This window comes from Pseudonaja textilis, chromosome 1, assembly GCF_049901715.1.
Source record: "Pseudonaja textilis isolate UNSWEBS1 chromosome 1, rPseTex1.2, whole genome shotgun sequence".
NCBI lineage: Eukaryota > Metazoa > Chordata > Lepidosauria > Squamata > Elapidae > Pseudonaja > Pseudonaja textilis.
The window spans coordinates 20,909,353-20,935,388 of record NC_141990.1 but is presented as its reverse complement, the minus strand read 5'-3'; the positions used below and the strand labels follow the sequence as shown (position 1 = coordinate 20,935,388).

At 39.4% G+C, this 26,036-nt stretch overlaps 2 protein-coding genes, 1 long non-coding RNA gene and 2 other non-coding genes across 6 annotated transcripts; 4 read left to right on the top strand and 1 right to left on the bottom strand.

The window, feature by feature from the left end:
* The first annotated feature begins 1,206 nt into the window (after nucleotides 1–1,206).
* Nucleotides 1,207–12,809, top strand: CCT6A (chaperonin containing TCP1 subunit 6A). Its single transcript, XM_026708413.2, has 14 exons — nucleotides 1,207–1,377; nucleotides 3,399–3,462; nucleotides 4,789–4,923; nucleotides 5,704–5,877; nucleotides 5,996–6,099; nucleotides 6,660–6,770; nucleotides 7,195–7,354; nucleotides 7,812–7,894; nucleotides 8,396–8,492; nucleotides 8,995–9,142; nucleotides 10,639–10,772; nucleotides 11,000–11,102; nucleotides 12,107–12,179; nucleotides 12,489–12,809. The coding sequence occupies exons 1-14, from the start codon at nucleotides 1,244–1,246 to the stop codon at nucleotides 12,559–12,561; spliced, it is 1,593 nt and encodes a 530-aa protein (XP_026564198.1). The 5' UTR covers nucleotides 1,207–1,243; the 3' UTR covers nucleotides 12,562–12,809.
* On the top strand, nucleotides 5,220–5,350 carry LOC113441637 (small nucleolar RNA SNORA22). The gene has a single exon (XR_003374876.1). It is a non-coding gene; the product is annotated as a small nucleolar RNA SNORA22 (small nucleolar RNA).
* LOC113441636 (small nucleolar RNA SNORA15) lies at nucleotides 6,418–6,552 on the top strand. The gene has a single exon (XR_003374875.1). It is a non-coding gene; the product is annotated as a small nucleolar RNA SNORA15 (small nucleolar RNA).
* Nucleotides 12,810–14,708: 1,899 nt separating the features above from the next.
* SUMF2 (sulfatase modifying factor 2) lies at nucleotides 14,709–25,804 on the top strand. 2 transcript variants are annotated; one of them, XM_026708416.2, is made up of 9 exons: nucleotides 14,709–14,888; nucleotides 16,650–16,797; nucleotides 17,565–17,679; nucleotides 18,384–18,428; nucleotides 20,350–20,500; nucleotides 21,135–21,190; nucleotides 22,858–22,942; nucleotides 23,619–23,784; nucleotides 25,291–25,804. In XM_026708416.2, exons 1-9 carry the CDS (start codon nucleotides 14,753–14,755, stop codon nucleotides 25,397–25,399), a joined length of 1,011 nt encoding a protein of 336 aa, XP_026564201.1. In that variant the 5' UTR covers nucleotides 14,709–14,752; the 3' UTR covers nucleotides 25,400–25,804. The 2 variants fall into 2 exon arrangements, with proteins under 2 accessions (XP_026564201.1, XP_087783673.1); XM_087927547.1 differs by having other exon boundaries at nucleotides 23,549–23,784.
* On the bottom strand, nucleotides 22,909–24,772 carry LOC148127516 (uncharacterized). The gene is made up of 2 exons (XR_015742419.1): nucleotides 24,595–24,772; nucleotides 22,909–22,988 (listed from the first exon to the last, which is right to left on the bottom strand). It is a non-coding gene; the product is annotated as an uncharacterized LOC148127516 (long non-coding RNA).
* Nucleotides 25,805–26,036: the final 232 nt, after the last annotated feature.

Genomic DNA, 26,036 nt, shown 5'->3' with positions numbered 1-26,036 from the left:
TTCAGGGAGGAAAGATTGAAATCACCCAGTACAGGTACGGTAGTCCTCAACTTATGACCACCGTTGAGCCCAAAATTTCTGTTGTTAAGTGAGACATTTGTTAAGTGCCATTGTTAAGTGAGTCACCGCAGTTGATGTTAGTGACCCGGTTGTTAAAATGAATTTGGTTTCCCCATTGACTTTGCTTGTCAGAAGGTCGCAAAAGGGGATCACATGACCTTGGGACACAGCAATCATCATAAATATGAACCAGTTGCCAAGCATCTGAATTTTGATCACGTGACCTTGGGGATGAGCAATGGTTGTGTGAAAAATAGTCATAAATCACTTTTTTTGGTGCTGTTGTAACTTTGAACGGTCACTGAAAGTTGAGGACTACCTGTACTAACAGTCTAGGCCACAACACCCACCATAAGATTAGGCAATTTGATAAAGCAATACTGCCATGCAATTGGAAGGATGTTAGGATTGCCATCCCTAGCCTGTTTCTTTGGCCCTAAGTTGAGTATGTATTTATTAGAACTAACACAAGAGAATTTTAAAAACAAAACCCAAATATTAGGACTTTTGACTTCTCTATTTGTTCTGTGGAATATGGCATAATTAATGCTGCCTAAGTATATGTATTAAACTGTTAGGGAAACATTGAAAATGATTTTATATTAGTGGTCAGATTTCAAAATGATAGGAAGAGTAGAGTTATTTTAAATATAGGACCCTCCTATATTCATTCTTTTGATTTTGTTTCTCAGTCCCTGAAAGTTCAGGGGAGAATCCCAAAATCTGAGATTTAAGGGAATAATGTTAACAGTACTTTCATGTGTGGGGGTGCGTGTGCATTTATAAATATCTTTTAAGCAATCCAGATAGCAAAAAAATTTTTTTAAACAAATAACTTAATCAGATTGTAAAGTAGTATTTTAAAGTTTTATGAATATTCGACACGTAAGCCCACCACCATTTGCATAGCAACCGTCTCCAACCGCCATCCTAGCCGTTATATCAGGCAGCCCAGTGGACTCATGAACGACGCAGATATTTGACCAATGGGAATGAAAGGCGGTTTTTCAGAGGACCAATAGCACCCCAAGTACTTAGGTCTTGATATGGACTGTTCTAGAATTAAGGAGGCTGTGATGTCGCTAGGCCCGCCCCTCGTTTCGTCAGACCTGGGTCGAGTCAGGCGGGAGCGTGCGCACATTCGCTCCTTTCCCTTTTTCTCCTCCAGAAGTAGCCGGGAGCGATGGCGGTGAAGGCGCTCAACCCCAAAGCTGAGGTAGCGCGGGCTCAAGCAGCCTTGGCGGTCAATATCAGCGCGGCGCGGGGCCTGCAGGATGTGCTCAGGACCAATCTCGGGCCCAAAGGAACCATGAAAATGTAAGGCGGGGGCGGGGGGGCAAGGGGGGGGAGCTCGTTGTGGGAGCTGAGGGTTGGGGAGAGGCGTGGCCACGCCTTAGCCCCACCCACCCACATGGCGCTCGAGGCCGGAAGCAGCGAGGTGAATGCGTGCGCAAAGTAACCCCGAACCCACTTAACGATATGCTCTTTTGTACTTAGCCTTTCCACAGGGTTGTCAATGACAGTTTCTTTTATAAAAATTGAAGGGATCAGGCAGTACCAGTAGTGGCATCTATTTTAAAAAAAATACATGCAGAGCGACAGCAAATATGTCTTTACAGGGCGTGTAATTGGTTAAAAAGCATTGGGCGGTACGATGTACTTTCAGATCGGTATAAAATACTTATATTTTCTGCATCGGTCGATTTAGAGTGATTACAAATAAGGCTTTATTTTATCTACGCAATTAGTTAGGAATTTTTTTTTTTCAATTTATATCCTGCCTTTTGTACTGGAGTTCGAGGTGCAATCCCTCCTCCTGTTTGTCCCCACAGTAGCCAACCCATGAGATTGGGTTGGGCTTAGAGAAATCCCGTGGCTCAAAATCACCCCTGAGTTTCTGTGGCTGAAGGTGGACTAGGACCTGTATCTTACTAGTCCAACTCCTTAACCCCACTGGCACTCTAAATTTTTATGCTTTGAGCATAATATTGTCCCATCTGCCAATTTGTTTTGTACAAGTCAGAATTTAAAACATGCTAATTGAACATAATTGTCTTACCTTTGGGGGTGGGGTTATTGCAACTTCTCCTCATCCACTATCACAGGTGGAGCACTGTTACCATGTACTTGGCTTAATGATCAGTGCATGGTGTCAGCTGAATGAAAGCATGGCAGGTTTGATTGGCCAGATCTTAGTCTGAGGCAATGTCATAGTTTTATAATTGTACCCAAAATTAGCTCACTTACACAACTCTAAAGTACTGAAGTTGTTATGCCATCTGCATCTGGTTGCTGTAACTGGCTGGAGGAGGAGATGGCATTAGAAGAATATTCCCTTGATCAGGGGTCCCCAAACTTGGCAACTTTAAGACTTGTGGACTTCAACTCCCAGAATTCTCCAGCCAGCTGGCTGGAGAATTCTGGGAGTTGAAGTCCACAAGTCTTAAAAGTTGCCAGGTTTGGAGACCTCTGCCCTTGATTAATAGTCAGTCCCAGAGTTGAAAGTAGAAAAGAGCCCTGGTGGTGATGGTGCCCGCTTAACATTTCTTTTACATAGGTTTTTTTTTTCCACACAGATTGTATTATTTTATTGGCCAAGCCCCAAACTACTTTTGCTAAGTCCCCGTCTCCTTTTTTCTCTAAAGAAAAAGTCAGTCAGGCATGCCAAACAATCAGAAGATTCTCCATATTGGGGTGGCAATGTGGGTCTTTTATACAGGTAATCCTCGACTTATTACCACAATTAACTCCAAAATTTATGTTGCTAAGTGAGACATTTTTGGTGAGACATTTTCTTGCCACAATTGTTAAGTGAAACACTGCAGTTGTTAAATTAGAAACCCAGTTGTTAAATGAATCTGGCTTCCCCATTGACTTTGCTTGTCAGAAGGTCGTAAAACATGACCCTGGGACACTGCAGACTCAAATATGAGTCATTTGCCAAGCATCTGAATTTTGATCACATGACCATGGGGTTGCTGCAATGGACATGTGAAAAATAGTCATAAGTCACTTTTTCAGTACTGTCATAACTTTGAATAGTCATTAACTGAACTGTTGTAAGTTGAGGCCTACCTGTAATGATATCCTTCATTTCAAATTATATGGTTGGGGTAAGATATATATTTATTAATAGGCCTTTCCTGAATTATATATATGATTAGCCAAAAAAAGAATCATAGTTTGCTTTGAAATGTCTTCTTTTTGCAAAAGTATTGAATCATTCTTTGTACACAGTAAGAATAGTGATATTAGTGAATTAAATTTGTCAGGTCCTTTTGCCCAAAACACTTGGAAAAAGAACTAGGATTGAGGGCTTTGCTTGCTGTTTTCCATAGGCTTGTGTCTGGTGCTGGTGATATCAAGCTTACCAAAGATGGCAATGTCCTGCTTCATGAGATGGTAAGCTTTCCCTTCCCTTCCCAAAATATAATTTTAAAATATCAACTCATACAATACCTTCTCGAACTTTTATTTACATGCAGTAAAGAAGCACATTGCTAGATCTTACTAGGTGAACACTATTGATGATACAGGCCAAAATTTTTACTAAAAATGTTGTGTCAAAGTTATTGATGATTTTATATTTTACTTCAATTGTGTAACAATAGTCTAGAACAGGGGTATCACAAGGCCTGCTGGCTGGATCCAGAATGTTTAAATCTGGCCCACGGGGCTGGCCTGGAAATAGCAGGGACCAGCTCCATTTTGCAAGGTGCTGCAGGAAGCGGTCCAGGCTGAAAACGGGGCTGGGGGCCATCCGTCCCATCTCTTCTCCCCCCGGCCTGTGGAGGAGAACTACGGTGCTGATCTGGGCCTCAAAGAAATCCAGTTTGACACCCCTGGTCTAGAAGGATCTGTCGGTCAAAGCATAAGCTTCTCTCTGCTTTTATGGTTCAAAGATTAGAATATATACATTGCTGGTGTTACTGTGGATTGTTTCTTCAAGTGATTAAATTGATAATAAAGCACAATAGTAAAAGGAGGAATGTATTCATTCTTTAATTTGATTTCTATGGCCACCCGTCTCAATAAATGACTATGGGTGGTATACATCATAAAGCATAAAAGTAAATATGTATGGTTGTTGAGTGGAATTATTGCCATGGGTCTTAATATAGTTAAGAAACACCTTAACACATTTGGGGCCCCAGATACATAACCCAACTATTCACGGCCTTGTGAAGTATGGGATCATCTTGAGCTATGAAAGGAGAATGTTCCCCAGAGGGCAGAGGCTAAGGCAGAAATGACATTCCCTGGCCAGCGGGCCCTATAACATGCCCAAGCTAACCTGCTCCATCAAATTGGAAAGTTAGAAATGACTGGGAGAGGACAGTTCCTTAGCTAGCTTGGTCTCAAGCCATGAAGGGTTTTAAATACAATAATCAGCACCTTGAATTGCACCCAGAAGCACACTGGCAACAATGCAACTCACATAACAATATTGTAGTTTTATATTGATTGGAAATCTGCCACCCTTTACTTAACTACTTGGGCAGCTGTCTTGTGCACCTTTTTATTTGCTTTCTGGGGCCACCCATCTCAAAAAGTCACTCTGGGTGGTATAAATCATAAAGCATAAAAACAAAAGTTTGAATTTTTTGAAGGCTCTTCATGGAGAACCCCATGTAGAGCATATTGCAGTAATCCAGACGAGATTGTGAGTAACTAAGCAAAGGAATGACATTTTGATGATACTCTTTTTGTTCTCTTTGCATCCATCAGCAAATCCAACATCCAACAGCTTCCTTGATAGCCAAAGTAGCAACAGCACAAGATGACATCACTGGTGATGGGACTACTTCTAATGTCCTTATAATTGGTGAGCTGCTCAAACAGGCAGATCTCTATATTTCAGAGGTATGTGACAGTGTTATGTGCTTGTAGTGTACTTGAGAACATCTTCAATTTGCTTTCATATTCAAATAAAGCTGAGTGAAAAATTATTGGTGTTGCTATTTAAAAAGACTCTTTAGTTGCACCATCCCTATTTTGCTAAATCAGAGTGAATATCCATAAACTAGACTAACATTTCAATCTTTGTAACATGTTTAACAAATTATTATTTTCCCCTGTGGCTCTGAACTTTTGTTTATTCAGATTAAGAATGATATATAATTGAGTTTTGACCACAGTATGAGAAATTTCTGAGTTTGTTGCACAGTGAACACCCAAATGAGCTCCATAGTTTCTTTGGCATAATTCTGTGCAAGAATAAACTGTACTTTACCTCTGCATTGAAAGGACTGTTTTTCCTTTTACATGTATTCAAAAGGACAGTACAAAATCATGCACAGCCTCCAATCATCTAGAAAAGTTAAAAAAGTAAAACAGTTTCCCTTGAAATCACTTGATTAAATCTATTGTTGTGTAGACAGATTTTCCATTGTTTTCTTTTCTCTCAACCTTTACCATTAATAATGTCATAATATTTTATTAAATGTATATGCCATTCAACTCGTAGCAACTGGCCAGTTTCAGGATCTGCTCCAAGGGGTTTAAAGTATGTCTAGAGATATTTTTTTAATAATAAAAAGTAATTGCTTATGGAAACTGATCGCTTTATTTTTGTCTGTAACCAGAGTATGGAATTGTATATGTGTGCATGATTTTTTAAAACCATGTTTGTGTTGGTATTAGGGGTTACATCCCCGATTAGTTACAGAAGGATTTGAAGCTGCAAAAGAAAAAGCTCTTCAGATCCTGGAGCAGGTCAAAGTAGCAAAGGAAATGGACAGGGAAATACTCCTAGATGTTGCTAGAACTTCCCTCCGCACAAAGGTCCATGCTGAACTTGCTGACATCTTAACTGAGGTGAGTCTCATGGATTTGTGTCCAGAACTAAATTCTATATAATTCCCATATTTAAAGTGAAGTGGATCCCTAAATTCTGGAGTCCTGTTTGATGTGGCTTGTTTTCTTTTCTTTGAAGGCTGTAGTCGATTCGATTCTGGCAATCAGAAAACCAAATGAGCCAATAGATCTTTATATGGTTGAAATCATGGAGATGAAGCATAAATCTGAAACAGACACAACGTAGGTATAAGATAAATGGGCTCTGTTCCCAAAGCCTTGAAACGTATCAGTCTTGCATTTCCCTTCTGGCAGAATCATCACTGTCCCACGTCATGCTCTCTTAGCCTTTCCTAAATTGGCATTTTCCAGATATTGGATCTTGTAGAATTCTGTGCCAGCATGACAGAGAATTGTGGGAGTTATTGTTCAAGTGTGGGCCTTAGGGTGGAAGATTTACTATATTGTTTCTGCTTTATAATATCTGATAAATAAAGAATATCTTTTATTCTGAACTGTTAAAGGGAGTGAAGTCAGAGTTTGAAGTATTTAGAACCGAGGGCATGGGTGAATTCTGCATTGGCTTTTGCAATGGCTAATGGAGTCAGACACCATGCAAGAATAAAACTTGCCTCAGATTTGTCTAGTGACATGCTGTCCTTAAGCAGTATGCACGGGTCTGAAAAGGATACACAACAAAGTTGTTCCTAAATGTCCTATTTTTAGCAGGAAATGCTAAAGACTAGAAGGGATAAACAACTGAACCTAACTTCTTAAAAGGCTATTTTAAATATCTTTTACAGCCTAATAAGAGGACTTGTCCTGGACCATGGCGCTCGTCATCCTGACATGAAGAAGAGGCTTGAAGATGCTTACATCCTTACTTGCAATGTGTCACTAGAATATGAAAAAACGTATGTATACCTTAGGGCTTACAGCTTTAATTGGGACTTGCAAACTGAGCTGGTTTAATCCTAAATTTGTGGAGTTTGGTATTTGGTTCATAGGATCTTCTTGGTTAAAATCCACTATTTCGGGTGTCAATTGCTTCTGACTGCCCCTACCTTCACATATGTTTACTGGGATAGAAAGCAAATCAGGCCAGATCTGGTTAGTAATTGATTGGGAGACACCACATAATGCTTGGAGGATATATTAGACTTAGGAGATGAAAAAATCCTGGAAGGTGACAACGGGAAACTATTTCTGTATAGTTTCCCAGAAAACTGCCTGGGTTTTGTCAATGTCTTTTACTGGGAGTTAAGTTTGACCCAAGAGTTTGGTTACTTTTTATATTTCCTGTATAACTTAAATTCTGACAGTATATTTTTTTTCCAGAGAGGTGAATTCTGGATTCTTTTATAAGAGTGCAGAAGAAAGAGAAAAGCTTGTTAAAGCAGAAAGAAAGTTCATTGAAGAAAGAGTGAATAAAATCATAGAATTGAAAAATTCAGTTGTTGGGGATTCAAATAAAGGTTTTATTGTCATCAACCAAAAGGTAGGCGGAGGGCTTGGTATTGATTGAGATGGTTGCCTAAGAAATGGGTCTATAATACAAAAATGGGCCAAATCGAATGAAACATTGTTTTACGTGCCTCCTATTTAGCATTGGACAAAATTTGCATCCAGATTTTGTTGGTCCATTTTATCAGAAATGGGCCATTTGTTACTTGTGTTATTGTAAATGATCCAGAGTCTCTGGGAGTCAGATGACATTTTATTATGCAAGTCACAAGTTCAAATCAAATAAAACGTTTATTGTCAGTGTACAACGTGTACAATGAAATTGAAAGTTGATAATAAATTTATCATTAATAGACATTTAGCTATAATAGGAACCCTAGTGGTTCATTAAATCGTGGTATTCTTGCATCATTTCTTTATTTAATTTTTCAGTATAAGCTTTATTTAAACCTGAGTAGATCTGCTTATTGCATGGTCTTCTGTATTTTCAGGGGATTGATCCTTTGTCCCTGGATGCACTTGCAAAAGAAGGGATAGTAGCACTGCGTAGAGCAAAGCGAAGAAATATGGAGAGGTCAGTTTCTGCAAGAACCTGGGGGCTGCCTTGGACTGACACTGCTATTTGTTTTCCTTTGAAAATGTTTAGTCCCTAATACAGCATCTTGCTGTAAATCAGAAAAGTGATGCACAAAACTTTTGTGAGAAATGATCTTCTCTTATGTTATAATTCTAATCCTAGATGTTTGGAAAACATTTGGAAATCTATAAACAATGTTTTCTTTAGAATGTCTTCAAAATAAATTTAGAATACTGATATAAATTAACCACTTTAATCACTTTGAATTGTTAGTATTACATAAAGATATTCACACATTGATCCCGTTATTAGAACAAAGGGACTACTTAACATTCTTGGTTGCATTTAAAAAGAGCAGATATTGCCACTAGCCTAAATGCTGGTTTACTGAATAAATCACAGCTGGTTCACAACTTACCAAGCCAAATCAAGCAAACAACAGTATATGAAAACAGATTATAACAGAAATATCCAAGCATATTTATTCTTTGTGTTCAGGTTAACCCTTGCCTGTGGAGGTGTTGCTATGAATTCTGTAGATGACCTCTCCATTGACTGCCTGGGACATGCAGGTCTTGTCTATGAATATACCTTGGTGAGTTTGATTTTTAAAGTGTTTAATTCTTTTCAGTTTGATTTCTGTGGCAAGCATTATAATGAATACCTAACTTCAATAGCGTTATGTTATTCATGAGCCAAGTGGGTAAATCAGGGGTCTTCCAACTTGACAGCTTTAAGACTTGTGGACTTCAACTCCCAGAATTCCTCCTCTAGCCATGTTAGCTCAGGAATTCTGGGAGTTGAAGTCCACAAGTCTTAAACTTGCCAAGTTTGAAGACCCTTGGGGTAGATGGATGGGTGGAAGAACGTTTCATAGAATTAGAGTTCCTCTTTGAGGGAGGTGAGTGATACGATAACTTAATCTTGGAATCCTTAGCTATTACTAAGTAGAACAAGCTACGAGCTTTTTAAAAACAAATAAAAATAGACATAGTAACAATATAATAAATGCACTGTTCAAAACTGTAGAAAATTCAATATATATCACATACTTAGCATTTATGATCGTTCAAGTCTGAACTGTTCTCTCTGCACAGGGTGAAGAGAAATATACCTTTATTGAGAAGTGTGAAAACCCTCGTTCTGTGACTCTGTTGATCAAGGGACCGAATAAGCACACTCTGACACAGATCAAGGATGCTATAAGAGATGGACTACGTGCTGTCAAAAATGCCATTGAGGATGGTGAGTCTGGGTTAGAAGCAGGGGTGGGATCCGACAGGGTTAACTACCAGTTCGGTCATTTACAAAGTTCGATCATTTACAATGTGCTTCCCTGCACGCTGCCAGCTGCACCTGTAAATCGTCATCAGCATGTTGCGTGCAGAGAAGCAGCCTTTCAAAAAGCCCTTTTTTCCTGCTTTTTTAACTGCAGCTGTGCTTTGCACAGCAGCTGAAGTTGAAAAAAATCAGGAAATAAAGGTCAGGTAAGAGCCCGGGTGGGTGATGGGCAAAAACATCAGCAGACATAGAATCGGTTCTATGTCTGCTGCTTTTCAGAGCTACCGGTTCTACGGAGGTGGACAGAACCGGTAGAAACCCACCCCTGGTTAGAAGCACTTCATATTTTAGTAGCCTCAGGGTAGCCAATTGATTAAATGAAGTTTTATTTTAATATTACTTCAATTAATACATTTGGTTAATAGCACTTTGAAAATTCCTTTTTATCAAAAAGAGGTCCAGGAGCTCAAAGTGGCACACATAGAACTCCCTTCTCTGATTTTTTTCCAACAAAACCAATGGTTAGGGGCAGATTGGACTGACTGGAGAGCTACTTTGTATATGGATTGGAATCTGCATCTTTCTGGTCTTCAATCTTAGCATCTTGCAGTTGCATATGTTGGTTCACTAATTTTACTTTGGAGGATACAGTGGAATCTAAAACTTCATGAATGATAAGATGGGTCTCAAATAAGAAAAATTGTATCTGCAGAAAATTATATTTTAAAATTTTTAAAGTTTAGCATCCTTCATATTTCAAGGTTTTCTTGTAGAAGGAAGAACAATCTTCTTTAAACATTTTTGCTTCAGAATATTTTTGTGTTACTAAATTTAGATAGGCCCAGTAGTACTTATTGTTTGTGATCAGTATGTTTTGGCTATGTACCAATATAATTGAAATTGTGGTGATGGTTAACAAAACTATAAATTCTCTCATAAAATAGAAATACCACAACAGCTCTGGCTCCTAGTAATGGTTGTGCTAATATAACTAAGCCATCTTGAATGAACATATAATAATACACTGCCAAGGCAATTACAACCAACCCTTCTCCTTTCCTAAACTGAAGCATAATAATGCACTAAAACCTCAGGTAAACTAGTTTCAATAATTATATTAGTTTAAACTAATTATTTTAAAACTAGTTTAAAAATAATTATAAGTAGTTACTATTGTCCTGCCTTTCAACTTAAAACTATATTTTAAAGGTACATAAATGTGAGAGGAGGGAATGAAGGTAAAATAAGACTTTACCACATAGATGATTGTGCGAACATCAGGCATACAGCATGTGTTGAGTTGGAAAGATTTCCAGAGTTAAAACTCTTTAAGAAGACTTGAGAACTCCCAAAAGCTTTATATTTAAGAATCAGGGTTACCCTTTTAAAACACTATTTCCTTGGGTGTCTGTCCTGCATTTTGTTGCAGGATTGTTAACAAATGATTTTTTATTTTCCAGGTTGTGTAGTTCCAGGTGCTGGAGCCCTGGAGGTGGCAATAGCTGATGCCCTTGTGAAACATAAGCCCAGTGTGAAAGGAAGAAGCCAGCTGGGAGTTCAGGCATTTGCTGATGCATTGCTGATCATCCCTAAGGTAGGAAGCTTCTGGACAAAAACCTCTTATAGCATTCTTGAGCTCTGTAGTTACCATTGACAAGACTTTCCAGCTGTCAGCAGAGATACAGCTGGAACTAAAATGAAAGGGGGTGTCAGTCAGTTCTAAGTACATATTGGACATCTCCACTAAATACCAAATAGCTCATTTTTGACAAAGTGAACAATAGAAGATAATTATTTTTTCCCCTATATTTATTCTTACAGGTACTTGCTCAGAATGCTGGATATGATCCTCAAGAAACACTAGTTAAAGTTCAAGCAGAATATGCCGAGTCGGGACAACTAGTGGGGGTGGACCTAAATTCTGGTGAGTATAGAACAGTGGCTGGGAATAGCATGATTGATGGGCTTACTTCACAGTTCCAAACTGCTGGGTATATTATGGTCATCAAATTTTTTCTTTTACAAACTAAGCTAACAGATGGTGATGATTTTTGAAAATGACAGTTATAAACTCAGTTCAGCTTGAGTTCAGTTGCAAACTTTTATCCAGAAAACAGTACCACTAAACCAACAAAGTTCTCAGAAGATCCTTAGTGCAGTCTGAGCTTGGTTTTCTTGCAGATGTTTCATTACGCAAACTAACATCGACACTGATGATGTTACCTAGTTTGCATAATGAAACTTCTGCAAGAAAACAACAGGTCAGAGAGCACCAAGGACCCCACAGTTCAATCCTGAGCTGCAAGCATTCTCCTTTATCAATGATGTTCTCATTTAGAATTCATTGAGGTGAACTGGTGCTAATGGTTGTACTTTTTATTTGTGGCAATTTAGCAGTTACATAAACAAATCTGAATATTGTAAAGAAGGCTTGGTTGTATCCCCAATAACCCAGGCAAGGGCAGGCTATAAACATTTGTTGTACATGTGATCCTGAACTTAAATCACAATTGGGACTGGAATTAATGTTGCTAAGAGATGTAGTCATTAAGCAAGTTGACTGGACCCAATTTTATGACTCATTTTTATCACAGTCATTAAGCAAATAACCAATAATTTCTTACCACAATCATTAAGTGAATCATATGGATGTTAAGTGAATGACACTATTATGAAGTGAATCTGATTTCCGCAATTGACTTATTGGAAACTGGCTGGGAAAGTTGCAGAATTGCTCCCAAAGGAAACAGACAATTGCTTTCCAGTTTTTAAACCATTTTTAATTCGATAGAATATTTATGCACGTCTTTAGTTTTCCAAACCAGTTTGCACAGAGGATCCTTTATAAAACAAAACAACCCTGGCAATCTTATCAAAAGACTATGGAAAAGATATTGTTTTTAATGAACTTTCTCCTATATCTTTCAGGTGAGCCAATGGTAGCAGGAGCAGCTGGAATCTGGGATAATTACAGTGTTAAAAAACAGTTGCTTCATTCTAGGTAATATTTTATAGCTAATCATTTAAAAAAATGACCATAGCTGCATATAGAATTTACTTGACAATTAAGACCTGGTTGAGTATACTTTTTGTATAAATAAGTTGGTATGTTTTTCCAGACTATTTTAATGCTAGTAACTAGGTATGGGGTCTCATATTTCAGGTTTTTTTTGCCTTTAATGTGGGAAGAAAAAGCAGAAGTGAAATTGGGCATATGAACCTTCTTAAAGAATACAAGAAAAAGGGCTGACTATACTTTTATTAAATGAATGATAAAGACTAATGAAATTTCTCTTCCTGTTTTCTCCAGCACTGTTATTGCTAGCAACATTCTTTTGGTTGATGAAATTATGCGAGCTGGAATGTCATCTCTCAAAGGCTGAATTGGAAGACCTCTTGAGTGGGGAATCTCTACCAACGGTTTCCTGAATTCATGTTAACAGCACCCCTTTTCCAATGTGTAATTCAAAAATTATAGGAGGAAGAAAAGTTTACCTTCAGGAATTTGGCAACTCACAAATTGAGATCTTTCACTTCTATAGAACCAATTACTATTTATTTTTTACATGCACTGAACAAATGCATCTGAAGTTACTGTCTTTCTACCCATTAAAGTTTTGCCATCTCTTCAGACTTGAGTGTGGTTATTTTAATAATACTCATTGTTTATATCAATTTCTATAGTTCCCATTGTATAAAAAAAAACCCACCCTTTTTATGACCCTGTAATCCCTTCCTGGTAGAGCCAGGGTGATTAGATACAGATAATCAGAGTTGGAAGGGACCTTGTAGATCATCTACTCCAACCCCCCGCCCAAGCGGGAGACCCTACACCATTTCTGACAAATGGCAGTCCAATCTCTTAGATGGAGCTGAGCATTTACTGGCCAGATGCCCTTCCTGATACCACATGGGAGTTTGCAGCAGACATTTCTTCTCGCCCTAGGAAAGAAACATTGGCTACTACCTAGGATTGAACTCAACCTTCCAAGTGGCTGGTGAGCATCTTCTCCAGTAGGCCACCATGTCACCCATAGTTTCCACTGCATTATTGGTATGAAATTATATGGCACATATTGCCAGAAAAAGCATAATTATCTTTTTATACATGCATTCAAGGTGGTGCATTACAAATATAAAATAATTGAATTAAAATCAAGGTGTTAAAAAGTAGTTTGAAATTAAAAGCCTGGCGAATGAGATGCATTTTTGCCATTTTTCTTGAAAGGCTCTAGTTTAATGGACAAAATGCTGCACTGGGGTGTCAGCTGAGGTGCTGGAAAGGGGCTTGGGAGGCAGGCAGTGGGTATAATGCGTTGGGATATTCGGGTAGGCAAAAGTGAGACATCTTGCCACTGAGGGTTAGGTTACTCAACCCTTGCTCACTACTATATTAAATAGAGCATTTACCATATTCCCCAATTTTCATAGCATTGTAGCACTGATTTTGCTGATACTGGGCTCAGCTATAGCGGAGAAGGCATTATTTTTCAGTGGCCCCTGATTTAAGTGAGAATGGGAAGATTGCAAAGAAAAATCTGGTCTCTACTTTGGCCTATAAAAAGGATTAACTAGGCTTTGTTGACTGCAGTGTAATGATTGAATTAGGCAGTGATTTCTCTAAAGATGGTGTCAAACTTGCTGTGTCATGTTGCCGTCACATGACATTTTGCAATATTTTTCCCCTTTCACAGCTGGGGTGAATGAGGCATCCAGCCTGCGAGCTGCCAGTTAGACACCCCTGCAAAGGATTAATTTGAGTAGCTTTATAAAACAGGTATTTTCTGTTCATGGATTTACTACACTATGCAAATAAAAATGAGTTGCTCTATCACTTTGATGTATAAATAACAGTAGGATGGCAGAAAGCAGATGAGCTCTATATTTGTTACTTCAAGCACTGGAAGGAAGCCAAGTACCGCAACTACAAAATAAAATGGAATGCTAATCACCTTAAGCCCTCCTTTCCTAAATCTGCTGTATGCTGCCACATTTCCTGCACACCCCAGACTACATCAGAATGGAGGCAACTGCAAAACTCAGAATCCTGAGGCATTCAGAAATACCCACCAGTCTGTAATCCTCTTTCAAAAGGAAAAACAAATGTATATATTAATGCAATTAAAGTTGCAAAAAAAGCTGACTAAGGATTAAATCAGCTTTAACTCGGGACAAGGCCTTAGTTCAGGCACCCAAAATTATATTGTTTGCTCCTTTTTGACTTGAGTCAAGTGTGGCTTGTTCAAACTGGTTAATAAAATGAGAACCTTTCATGAACTGTTTATTTAAAATATTATAATATTTATATAATAAAATAAATATCCTTTCGGAGACAGAAGATTCCAATAGCCATCAATCATCCCAAGATGGTTTTTCTCTTCCTCCGGGTTTAAGACCAGCACTATTTCGAATAAAAAGAGGGAGAGGAGCGGAGTCCTCCCCCACCGACAAAATCCGACGCGAAACTAACCCAGGCAGTTTGCGAAATGAAGGAAGTTCGCAGCTGCCCCTACACGTGTGTGTCTCTCCTGTCGACCCCGGAAGCAATCGCCGTGCCCGGCTGCTTCGCTGCAAATGGCTGCCAAGGGGCCGAAGGGATCGTCCTCTCCTCTCCCCGTGTCAATGTTCTTCTCTCCCGCCTTGCTCGCGAGTTTCTTGCCCGTCCTGTTGTCGCCCTGGGCGGTGACCGGGAGCCGTTCGGAGCACCCCGGTGAGTCCCCGCCGCAGCTTCTTCTCCTTTCCCCCCCGGAGGTCGAACGGTTAAATGCTCTCTTTGTGGGCAGCCGGGTGCTAAACCCTGGAAACGCCTCCCCGAGAATGTTTTTGCCAGCAAGACTCGAGGCCGAGAAATAATTCCTCAAAATAGAGCGGAACTTGCTTTAGACACAGACGGGCATGCTTAGGGCTGTGCCTGTTGAATTCCCATTAGAATTAAATTGGGATCCATCAGAAGGAAGGGTGGTGCAACATACCATCATTTCCAGATTTTTAGGCTGTTACAGTGAAGTAAAAAAATGCAGCAAAATTAGGGAGCACCCTACGAATCCTACAAAAATTAATGATTTTATCACGGCGTTCAGCTTTTAGTGCACCGTTATGGGGAAAACAGCTCTGTATGCAAGCAGAGATAGCAATATTCCAGTATTTGAGAGGCTGCCACAAAGAGGAGTGGGTCAATTTATTTTTCAAAGCATCTGAAGGCAGCATAAACAATGGATGGAAACTAATCAAGGAGAGAAGCAGCCTGGAATTAAGGAGAAACTTCCTCCTAACACTGAGGACAATTAACCAGTGGAACAGCTTGTGTTCGGAAGTTGTGGGTGCTCCATCACTGGAGGTTTTTAAGAAGAGACTGGACAGTCACTTGTCTGAAATGATATAGGGTCTCCTGCTTGAGTAGGGGGCTGGACTAGAAGACCTCTAAGGTCCCTTTCAACTCTTCTGATTCAGAATGTACTCAATAATGTGTTTCCAAAGGGTATAACTTTAAGGAAATTCCTTTTTTTTTTTCATGACATGCTACAAAACCTTTCCACTTGGAAGTTTTGTAGTCTGAATTGTGTTAAATGATTTTTGGATGGAGGTTGCCCAAGTTACAGAATAAATAATGTAACATAAGTATTTTTATTATTAATTTGGTTTATATTCTGTCTTTTTATCGATGCAGGACAGTTGGTAAAATAGCAATATCCAAATAGATAATGATAAAGCAAAAGCAGAATGTATAATGTGCAAAGGTATTTCAAATTCTTGCTTTTAAAAAGTACAATACTGTCGTTTGGAATAGTTATAGCATTTGATTCAAAGAAGAAAATAGGGAATGTTGGGGAAAGTACACATGAGATTGTGCTTTCTCATTTGTTCAAGTTTTCATGTTTTTAGAAATATGAGAACTGAGTATACTGAGTGGTTCCTGTTTTATTTTTTTCCTATAATTTCTTCTTCTTTCTTCCTCAAAAAGACTTCCTATGACTGTCCTCAAAATTTGGACTCCTGACGTATAAACAATATTCACACATACATTAGACCATAACCCTAGATTAGCAAAACTTAATTATTGTGTTCATATAATATGTTGTGCCCGATAAACCAAGTCCTAGTTTTATATGATGGCTGATTTGAACAGCAAATTAAAAGTCATGGAAGTTTTTCCATGATGTTTGGATCACAAAATGCCAATACCTTTGGAGCCTTCTGTGAATCCAGCTGTTACCTTTCCTTCCTTCGTTCTTCTTTGCTCCTGGATTCAATCTGGGTTGGTCATTGGGACTGGGGTCATGCTAGAAGTAGAACCCATCCTCAGGGAAATTCTCTCACCAGAATGTGAGAAAGCTCATAAGACTAAAGAAACCTCTGCTCCTGGTGACCAATCCAGATTGGATCCTGCAACATTATCCTGGGGCACGTATATTTGCCTTCATTCTTTGCTATTCCCTAACATTCTTGCTGCTAATTTTAACTCTACTCTCAGTTTTCGAGAAAGATGAAACAGTACAGCTGCCTGGTGGGAAATTGGAAATTAGAACCAGCATATTGAATGGTAAAAATGAAGACAGATCCCTCAGGACAATCAAACCATTCCTTATGGACAAGTATCCGGTCACCAACAAAGACTTCAGGTAAAGTTCACATCCCACATTAGCTGTACATAGTTTTTGACTGGCAGTGGTTTCTCTCTTACTTAAATAATACAATATGTTCACTACCATTCACAACTTACAGCTTTCTAACAATTCCAGGTCAGCCCTTCAATGTAGACCAGATGAGGAAACAAACTTTACAGGAAGGCCAGAACTATGCACTATTTTGTTCAGAAACTCCTCAAAGTTACACCTCAGACTGCAATAAAACATTGTGGGATGATACTTGTGAGGATTAGAATCATGCATGAAGGGTTGTCTTAGCTGGGTGGTGTAAATAGAGCACAGATCTGTGGTTGATGGAATGTTAGGGAAGGTAAATTTCTGATACAGCTATTTTGTGGCAAAGTCCAATTCGGGAACAATTTATTTAGTAGTTAAGAAAGAACAATAACATCCTCAGTGCCAACCTTCTGTCTGTGCAAATTTCTTCATACCCTGGATTTACTAGTTGCTTTATTTTCAGAATATCATTATGAAAAACAGTGCACTTTCCCACTGATGTTTTATGGGAATAGAAAGAACTAGACGTATTGTACACTGTGTAAATGTATAAAAGTGACAAATGAAAACAATAGGGCACCATCAATTCAGTCCCCATTCCGGGTGATTTCAGCACATCATTATCACATCCCCTGTACCTTTCTCTTGCCTGAATTTTAAAAGCCGAAGCCCCCAGCCACAAAATTGTCAAGAGATCTCCAAAAATGGCTGGTTAGGAAATCCGTTTTATCTTTTGGACACAGGGAATTCGTGAAGGACCAGAAATACAAAACGGAAGCTGAGAAATTTGACTGGAGTTTTGTCTTTGAGAATTTTGTCTCAGAAGAGCTTAAAAAGAAAGTGACGCAAAAATTAGAGGTAAAGGGCCACTTTTCAGTATTTGGGAGAAAGGGGTGATTTTGATCAGCCTGCCTTTCAAGGTTCCAAACTCCAGTAAGTTTTACAGTTCATAGATTACTCAGCACCAATTTACATCAGTAAATGGATCAGTCAAGTATTGAGAAATAGTGTGAGTGTCCAGAGTGTGATTTAACAAGGAGAGAAGCTACAAGTAATAAATTCTAGGAAACTATAATTCTCACATGAACTGTCATGAAGTGAGTCGATCTATCTCACCTAAAGTAGCTTCTATAGCTTGGCAGAAAGTGGCAACTTTTCAGCGAGCCTGCCTAAAGTTTTGTGATCTGAAATCTTCAGCCTGCAAAGTATAACTTTGATTTCTTATTGCATATATCTTCTGTTGCTTCTAGTTTGGCATGCCAAGTCCTTAGGGCTCTGTATCTTTATTGAGCAACAATTTCAGCTTTAGTGATCTTAGCAACCAACATTACAACACCTTCCAATGTATCTGAAATCATAATAAATCATTAAAATGGGCTTTTTCATGAACCAAGATTTGTGGTCAAATTTACACCATCCTTCTTCCTTTAAAAAGGATTGTCTTTCCAATGTTGTTCTAAAAATGGGGGACAAATGCATGTTATTTTGGTGAAGAAGGGAACAGTTCATAATTCGGATTTTTTTTATTGTTGATTTCATTCTACTTTTATTTTTTCCTTTAGTCTGCACCATGGTGGCTTCCAATTGAGAAGGCATTTTGGAGACAGGTGAGTCTTTACTAGAGGACAAGAGGAATATAGATGTTATCAGAGACATGATTTGGGTACTACAGTGTTGATTAGTGAACCATACTGGATACAGGACAGGCTAGGCTGACATCCAAGATGCATAATAACATTAGTTGGGGCCCTCTGCGTACCCTGCCAATAGAAAACGCACCAAATGTTTTTGCCAGCACTAGAAAATCCACAGTGCCCTTACATGGTATCTTCAGGCTCCCCAGATGACATTTGAAAATTAGTCCTTTTCAAAGGGGAAAAAGATTCAGGAGTTCACCACATCCTGTGAAAATGTGATTATTATTTTTTTAGATTTTAATGACATTCCTAGTAAGAAATTATGTGGTGTTTTTGTTTCTAGTTGAGTGTGCCCAAGATCTTTGAGGATGAGACTAATGATGTCTTAAGGTAGTTTGGACATTGAATTAATTAATCTGTCTTTGAACACCTGGCACCTGAAAATGTTGGTAGACCCTGCCTTGCAGTAGCTTTTCAGACATGCAAATTTAATTTAGGGATTTGAGAGAACCAGAAACCCCCAAGGGAATGAATAAATCCAAGAAACTAGTCTGGTCTATGGTGGAGAAGCCAGATCACATGGGTTGATGATCTAGTTTGGTCAAAAAACAATTATAAACTCCTTGGGATATGCAGATGTTAAATTGGCTGAGTATATGAGGAAGATCCATGCTGAATTTGCCCTTGTTTATCTCATAAATTGATGAAAGATTATCTTTGTTGACCTTTAGAAAAGCTAATCTTTGATATTTTTGCCAGCTGCCTCTTAACTGGCTGTCATTCCATCAAATTACCCAAATTCTTTCTCAGTTAGTTGTGATAACAACAGAGTTTGTTTTTCCTCTCCCCTCTTTGTCCTGATTCCTTATGTGTCATGTCATCTAGATCAGCAGTCGCCAACCAAAAAATTTTGGTGGGCAGCAGAGAAATCTCACCCCAAGAGCAACCCCCCAAAGCAATTAATCCAGGCTGCACAGAAACACAAGTGCTGCGCCGCCCACATGGCCCGTGAGAACCCTCCCTGCCCACACACTCCTTACCCAGTAAACTTGTCTGCTAAATTTCTATTTTTCCTTTTTCCCACCATCATCTGTTCTCTGTGCCCGGAGATTTAGATTAGCTAGGAAGCAGGAAATGGTTGGATTTCTTGCTTTCCAGCTAGTCTTTAGATCCTTGGCTCTGCTTTTAAGTACAGCCGAACCTCCCTTAGGACTGAAGGTTTGCTTGCAAGCAAATTCAGTGCAGACTCACGGCAAGCAAATTTGAGAGACTGAGCTAGCCGATGGCAGATAGATAGATAGATAGATAGATAGATAATTGAATTATTCTGTGAGCAACTCGATCTGCCTGCTTTGCCTGATTTTGGGTAAAATCTGTTCTTTTTTTAAATAAAAAATTCAATATTTATATGCATGGTGTGTTGTGAGTTAATTTTGTGAGCTTGCTTGCAAGCAAATTTTATGTGACAGACTGAGCTAGCCGATGGCAAATAGATAGATCTCTGAATGAATCTGCGATTCTGTGAGCAACTCAATCTGCCTGCCTGCTTTGCCTGATTTTGGGTAAAAGTTGCTCTTTTTTTATAAAAAAAAGTCAATATTTATATAAATATTTATAATATTTACATACAAGCCATGCCCAGTCAGTCACATGACCACCACAAATTAGGCCACACCCACAGAACCAGTTAGTGGTCCCTGGGATCTAAAATTATGAGATTGGTGATCCCTGAGGTCCAAAAGGTTGGCGACCCCTGGTTTAGATTATAAGCTTGAGCAACAGAAAGCATCTCACTACTGTACAAAGATTTGCAAGGCATTCTGAGAGCCTTTTTAAAGAGAAGAAATGGAAAACAATACCTTAAATAACTAGAATTCTTTTCCATCTTCAGCCTTCAGGTCCTGGATCCAGCATCAAAGACAAGCTAGACTACCCAGTGTTGCACGTGAGCTGGAATGATGCTCAAGCTTTTTGCAAATGGAAAGGGAAGAGGCTACCAACAGAAGAGGAGTGGGAGTTTGCTGCAAGGGGAGGCCTGGAGAGTACGTAAGCAAGGAACCAAAGTGGTCTTAGATCCATCACCCTAGCATCTAGATCACTGTTTCCCAAACTTTTTCTTCTACCCAAAACCCCTTATCAGAAAACCCTTTTTACCCAGTGTACGTAAAACATTTTAAGTCACTTTAAATGTCTCTTCATAATTGGGTAATGGATTTGTATGTTGTTAGCCAAAGAAAAGCCACTTTTATCTAATTTTGGGTAATTTACCAGGTTTGGGAAGCATTGATGTCAATCAAGATTATTGTCCTGTTAATCCAGGCAGGCGGTGTACAGTAATGTTTCTCTATTAACAACTTTAAGATGTGTGACTTCAACTTTCAGAATTTCCCAGCTAGCATTGGGCTTTTCTCTCCCTTTGCAGAGTGGAGAGATTGGAGAGGAAAGGATTACAAGGGAGTAAACAAGCGCACAATGGGCATATACACCAACAACCCTAAGCATGCTATCCAAATAGTGTATTTAGGAATTCAGGTTTTAATAATCCACATGCTTTTTAAATGTTTGATATTAAAGACTACTCCAGGGTCAATGGTTGAAGGGAGGAAATGGGCATGTTTAGAATTGATAGAGTGAATTGACATTACCATTTTATTTTTTTCTTTCCCTTTTTGTTAGACAGATTGTATCCTTGGGGAAACAAATTTTTAGCCAACCGCACTAACCTCTGGCAGGTAAGTAGTAGTAGGTATGTAGTCTTGACAGTAAATAGGGATTTGAAATATCCATATTTAATATGCAAAATGAGGGGATTATATTGCTCCTGTATAAAATTCATGTGACTTGGCTTCAATAAAATAGCAACACTGATATGCATTGTGTTTAATTTCCTTAAAAATTCCATATCTATTTATAACCACACTGCAGAAAGTGTGATGATATAATCAAATCCAGAAGCAAAATTCAGTAAAAGCATCCAATCCTATACCATTGCAACCCTTCTTAAGTAATAACAATAAGCACTCCCAATCTTTCTTTTTGAATCATTTGATCCCAATTCAAGGCTATTCCTGTGTGTAAACCAGTGTTTGTCAGCTTTGGTAACTTTAAGACATGGGGACTTCAATTCCCAGAATTCCCCAGTCAGCATATAAGGAATTTAATAAATGTATAGGCTTCCTCTTCTTCTTTCTTCCTCTTTTACCACTTCGGCTGTCAAGGGAATAAGTGTATAGGCTGCCCATTTCATATATCTGGTGGCTGGAGAATTATGCGAGTTAAAGTCCACACACCTCAAAGTTGCCAATTTTGAAAAACACTGTCCTAGACCATTTCACAGTCCTAGATTCTTTTCTTCCACATGTGCATATGTCCACATGGCCAAGACTTTTCTTTATCTGCATGATCATCCCTTTATACTTTGTTGCTGGTTACACCCTGCACTTTGAGGCACAAATGTCCAGGCTGAGATTAATCAAATTTTGGGCACATTATCCAAAGCCCTAGCTCTGTGAAAAAGTCTGCAATATTGGGAAAGTGAAGAGAAAGTGGGGTGGGGGTGGGGAGGAATGATGAAATGGATGGAATCAGTTGTTGTGGCAATGGGTACATTTTTGGAATAGCTGAAGGATGAGGTTGGGGACAGAAAGTCCTGGAGAAGATCCATCTGCAGGATGCCCTCAGGAACATCATTCCTCTAGAAATTAGACTTGGCTTGACCTGATGGCCTTTCACAAGCCACTAGAAGCCCGGCTCTGCCATCAAGTCTAGGAGATCCTGATTGTATGAAGGAGCCTTTTTCATAGCTTGTTTGTCAGCATTCTCAGTTGGTACTTTTATATTTTTTTATTCTGATTGCTTTTTATTTTCTTGTACTCTGTTTTAATTGTTAGCTGCCTGAAGTCATATTGTCAGATGTGCAGCCTGTATATTTATTCTCCCTCTCCTCCTCTCCCTCTTTGATAGTTTAGTTTTGTTTACTTTATTGTCATTGCACCTCATACAACAAAATTAAATACCATCTTCAGTGTACATTATGACTGAAAATAAACAGAAACACACATCCTTCACATTCTATACATTGGATTGAAAACCTCTGATATTGCATTAATATTGCACTATACAGTAGAATTCAGTGGAGTTACTGCCTTGGGATAAAAGCTTAGATAGATAGGTAGGTAGGTAGGTAAGTAGGTGAGAGATCTATCTATCGAGTTACTAAATTTTAATAATTTGATGACACATAAACTGTTAATCAATTATACCATTTCATTGTTTCATGGGCTGTTCAAGGCTACTCTTGAACTATGACACACACACCTGAATTTTGGCACCCAGTTTGGATTTGTTGTCTTTTATTTATCTTGGTTGTTCACTTATTTACTTCCCTTTGTCTACATAGGGCAACTTCCCCAAAGTTGACACAGCTGAAGATGGCTTTCGTGGAGCATCCCCAGTGGCAGCATTTCCTCCTCAGAATAACTATGGTAAGATTACAGGTCGTAATCATTGGAACTGGTCAGTCTATGGATGCTGGTGTGGAATAGAAAGCATTTTAAGTAAAGGTTCTTGAAAGTTCAAGGTCCCCTCTCTAGGAAGTTAAATTGTCTTCCTAACACATAGTTGCATGTTACAACGTCCTGTTAAATGTCTGTTCAAAGTTACAATGGCCCAAGAAAAAGTAGCTTTTTGACCAGTTCTTGACCGTATGGTTGTGCAGTATCCTGTGATCACATGATCACAATTTTTATGCTTCAAAGCTGATTTCTGACAAGCAGAGTCAATGGAGAACTTGCAGTAAAATTGCAAGTTATGGTTAAGTGATGTCACAATGACAACAAGTGATTAACTTAATGGAAATGACATAAATCCAACACAATTACTTGATATTTTGCTTAGTGACAGAGCTGCTGGTCCATATTGTAATTGCTATGCAAGGACTACCTGGACTGGAATCTTCATTCCAGACCAGCAATTGAGTTTGTGATATGAATGCAGGTTTAGTTCTAGAAAATATGCCAGCATCAGTTTTTCACAAACCTTGTAGATACATTTTTCTGTCTATTTGTTCTTTTCCTTTCTGATCTTCCAAGGCTCGTATATTTCTGTGCAGGCTGGTTGGAGGCTTCCCCAAGTGAATTACTGTCTTTGCTGTTATCACAGGCTTATACGATTTGCTAGGAAATACTTGGGAATGGACATCCTCAGAGTACCATCCGAATGGTCCTGCATCCCGCCAGCCAGGTCAAAAGATGCGTGTCCTGCGAGGAGCATCCTGGATTGATACAGTGGATGGCTCTGCCAATCACAAAGCTCAGGTTACAACCAGGTATGCTGGCAGGTGACATCTTATCAGCATCTTCTCCTCCAGAATTTAAAACTTATAGTATACTGGACAAACACAATCAGCAGCAGCCATCAGTCTGACAACAGCAACAGTATACCGTTGTGTAGCAAGTCCTGTCCATTTTGTATATGTGTCATAACATCACATAGGCATTTGGTATAATAATATGATGCTGCTTATATCATTTGTCAAAAGTAGCCAGGGCTGCCAAGATTTCTGGTGATGAAAAAACTAACTGACATTCCACTGGCAACAGGAGACATTATGACTGAAAACTGAAGCTGGATGCTGAATTCAGACCACTGAAAATTCCTCAGAAAGGAGAGATCTTGAGATTGGCCATACAAACTCCAGACAGCTGGAGAAGAGATTGAAAAAGCAAGAATGCATCCTTGCTTCCAGCTCCAGACAAGTATTGAAATGTTCCCTTTGTTAGGAGCACCAGCAGCCGCTCTCTCACAGGAGACTATGAAGTCCTGTGGAAAGTGATACTCACTCCCTTTCCCCCTAAACTGGCCCTAACACACCAGGAGACTCTCTCTCTCTCTCTCTCTTTTTCCACACTTGCAAAAGAAGTTCTGGAAGGTGCAGTTCATTTTCTTCCAGCAGCAGACTCTCTCCCTCCCTCCCTCTCTCTTTCCCTTTTCTCTCTCCCTCCCTCCCTCCCTCTCTCTCTCTCTCTCAGAAGGCGCTGCAGATTCCAAGAAGAATTCTGATAATTTCCAGACAGGATTCAGAAGTGCAGGCTATCAGTGACTGACCAGCAGGGAGATGAATAGTTGTCTGCCACACCTAATCATCTCCGCCCCCTGCCTTTTATCCTCAGAGCTAGCAGTGGTGGCTCTTCCATCCCAAGGACTGGCCCATAGATTTCCGCTGCTCTCCTCTTCTCTGCCTTCTGCGCATCTGTGCATCAGGCACTGACTGGACCCAGCTGTTCCTCCTCTTCCTCATCAGCCACCTCCAGACTGGGAGCTATTGACTCTCCATCTGAGAACTGACAGACGGCCCAGGCTCTGCCTCTCTCTCTCTCTCTCTCTCTCTGCCAGCTCCATTCCCTCTTTCCCCTCAGAGCTCTCAGATTGCCATGATGCTGGCCCCTGACTCCCATGCCGCCGCCACCTCCTCATCTGATTCAGCTGCCGGAGGGGCCGGCAGCCAACAGGTCACAACAATCCTTTTTGCAATTTATGATCCCCATTAAATAAACATTTAAATGTATGTTGATGTTTACCATTGCTTAATTAATGTGGAATTCCTTTTTAAACTCACCAAGAGTAAACTGATTGAATGAACTAAATCCCACTTTCCCCACTCTGGCATTTTTCAAGTGTATTTAGATTGCAACCTCTAGAATTTCCCAGGCAGAGTTCTGGTTATAAAATATGGGAAGAGGAAATTTTTGGAAGGCTGAAGTAGCTCTGGATTTGGGCCAGATGACCGAGGAGACTTTCTACTAAGACAAACTTTGTTCCTCTTAATCCATAGGATGGGGAACACTCCCGATTCTTCTTCAGACAACTTGAGCTTCCGATGTGCCACCAGCCTCATCAAGCAACCAGCACAGGAAGCTGTCGGCAAAAAGGCTGAACTCTGAAGCCAACATTAAACTCTTCTAAAAAGACCCAGATCTTTTCTCCTATGGAGATGGGTCAGCCTGCATCTTTCTTGGCCAGACTTTGGGTATTTTTTGCCTGATTTTGATAAAAATCAAAAATTTTAGCTTGAAAGCTAAAAATGAACAAAACCTTTCTACTTGTAATAAGGATACGCATTGTTTACTGGTTTCATTCTGGAACAATCCTATGCAGGAAACCATTGGGTTACCTAAACTGAGATTGTCTGGGCTCATTCATTTCTCTAAGCCATGTACAGTATTTGTTTTTGGTATAGCATTTTGAACAGCATTTTGGTTTAGCATTTTTGAACAAGATTTGCAAGCTATAGCTTGTGACCAGCATGTTGTGTTGGTTGATTAATTTAAGAAACCATCGTTAACAAAGTCATGGTTTGCCAGAATGAGTAACCTTTTTGGCCCTCACTTTGCCTAGGAGCCACAAGGGGCATGGTGTGGGTGCTGTGATGTCATTGACACTGCCCACACACACACACCCTCTTTTTTTGAAATATTGTTTAAACCAGAGTTGGCTTTCTTTACACAACACTGTAAACCAAAACCAAACAAATCATATTGTGGTTTTAGCACTATGTCATAATCCAGCCACTAATTCTTT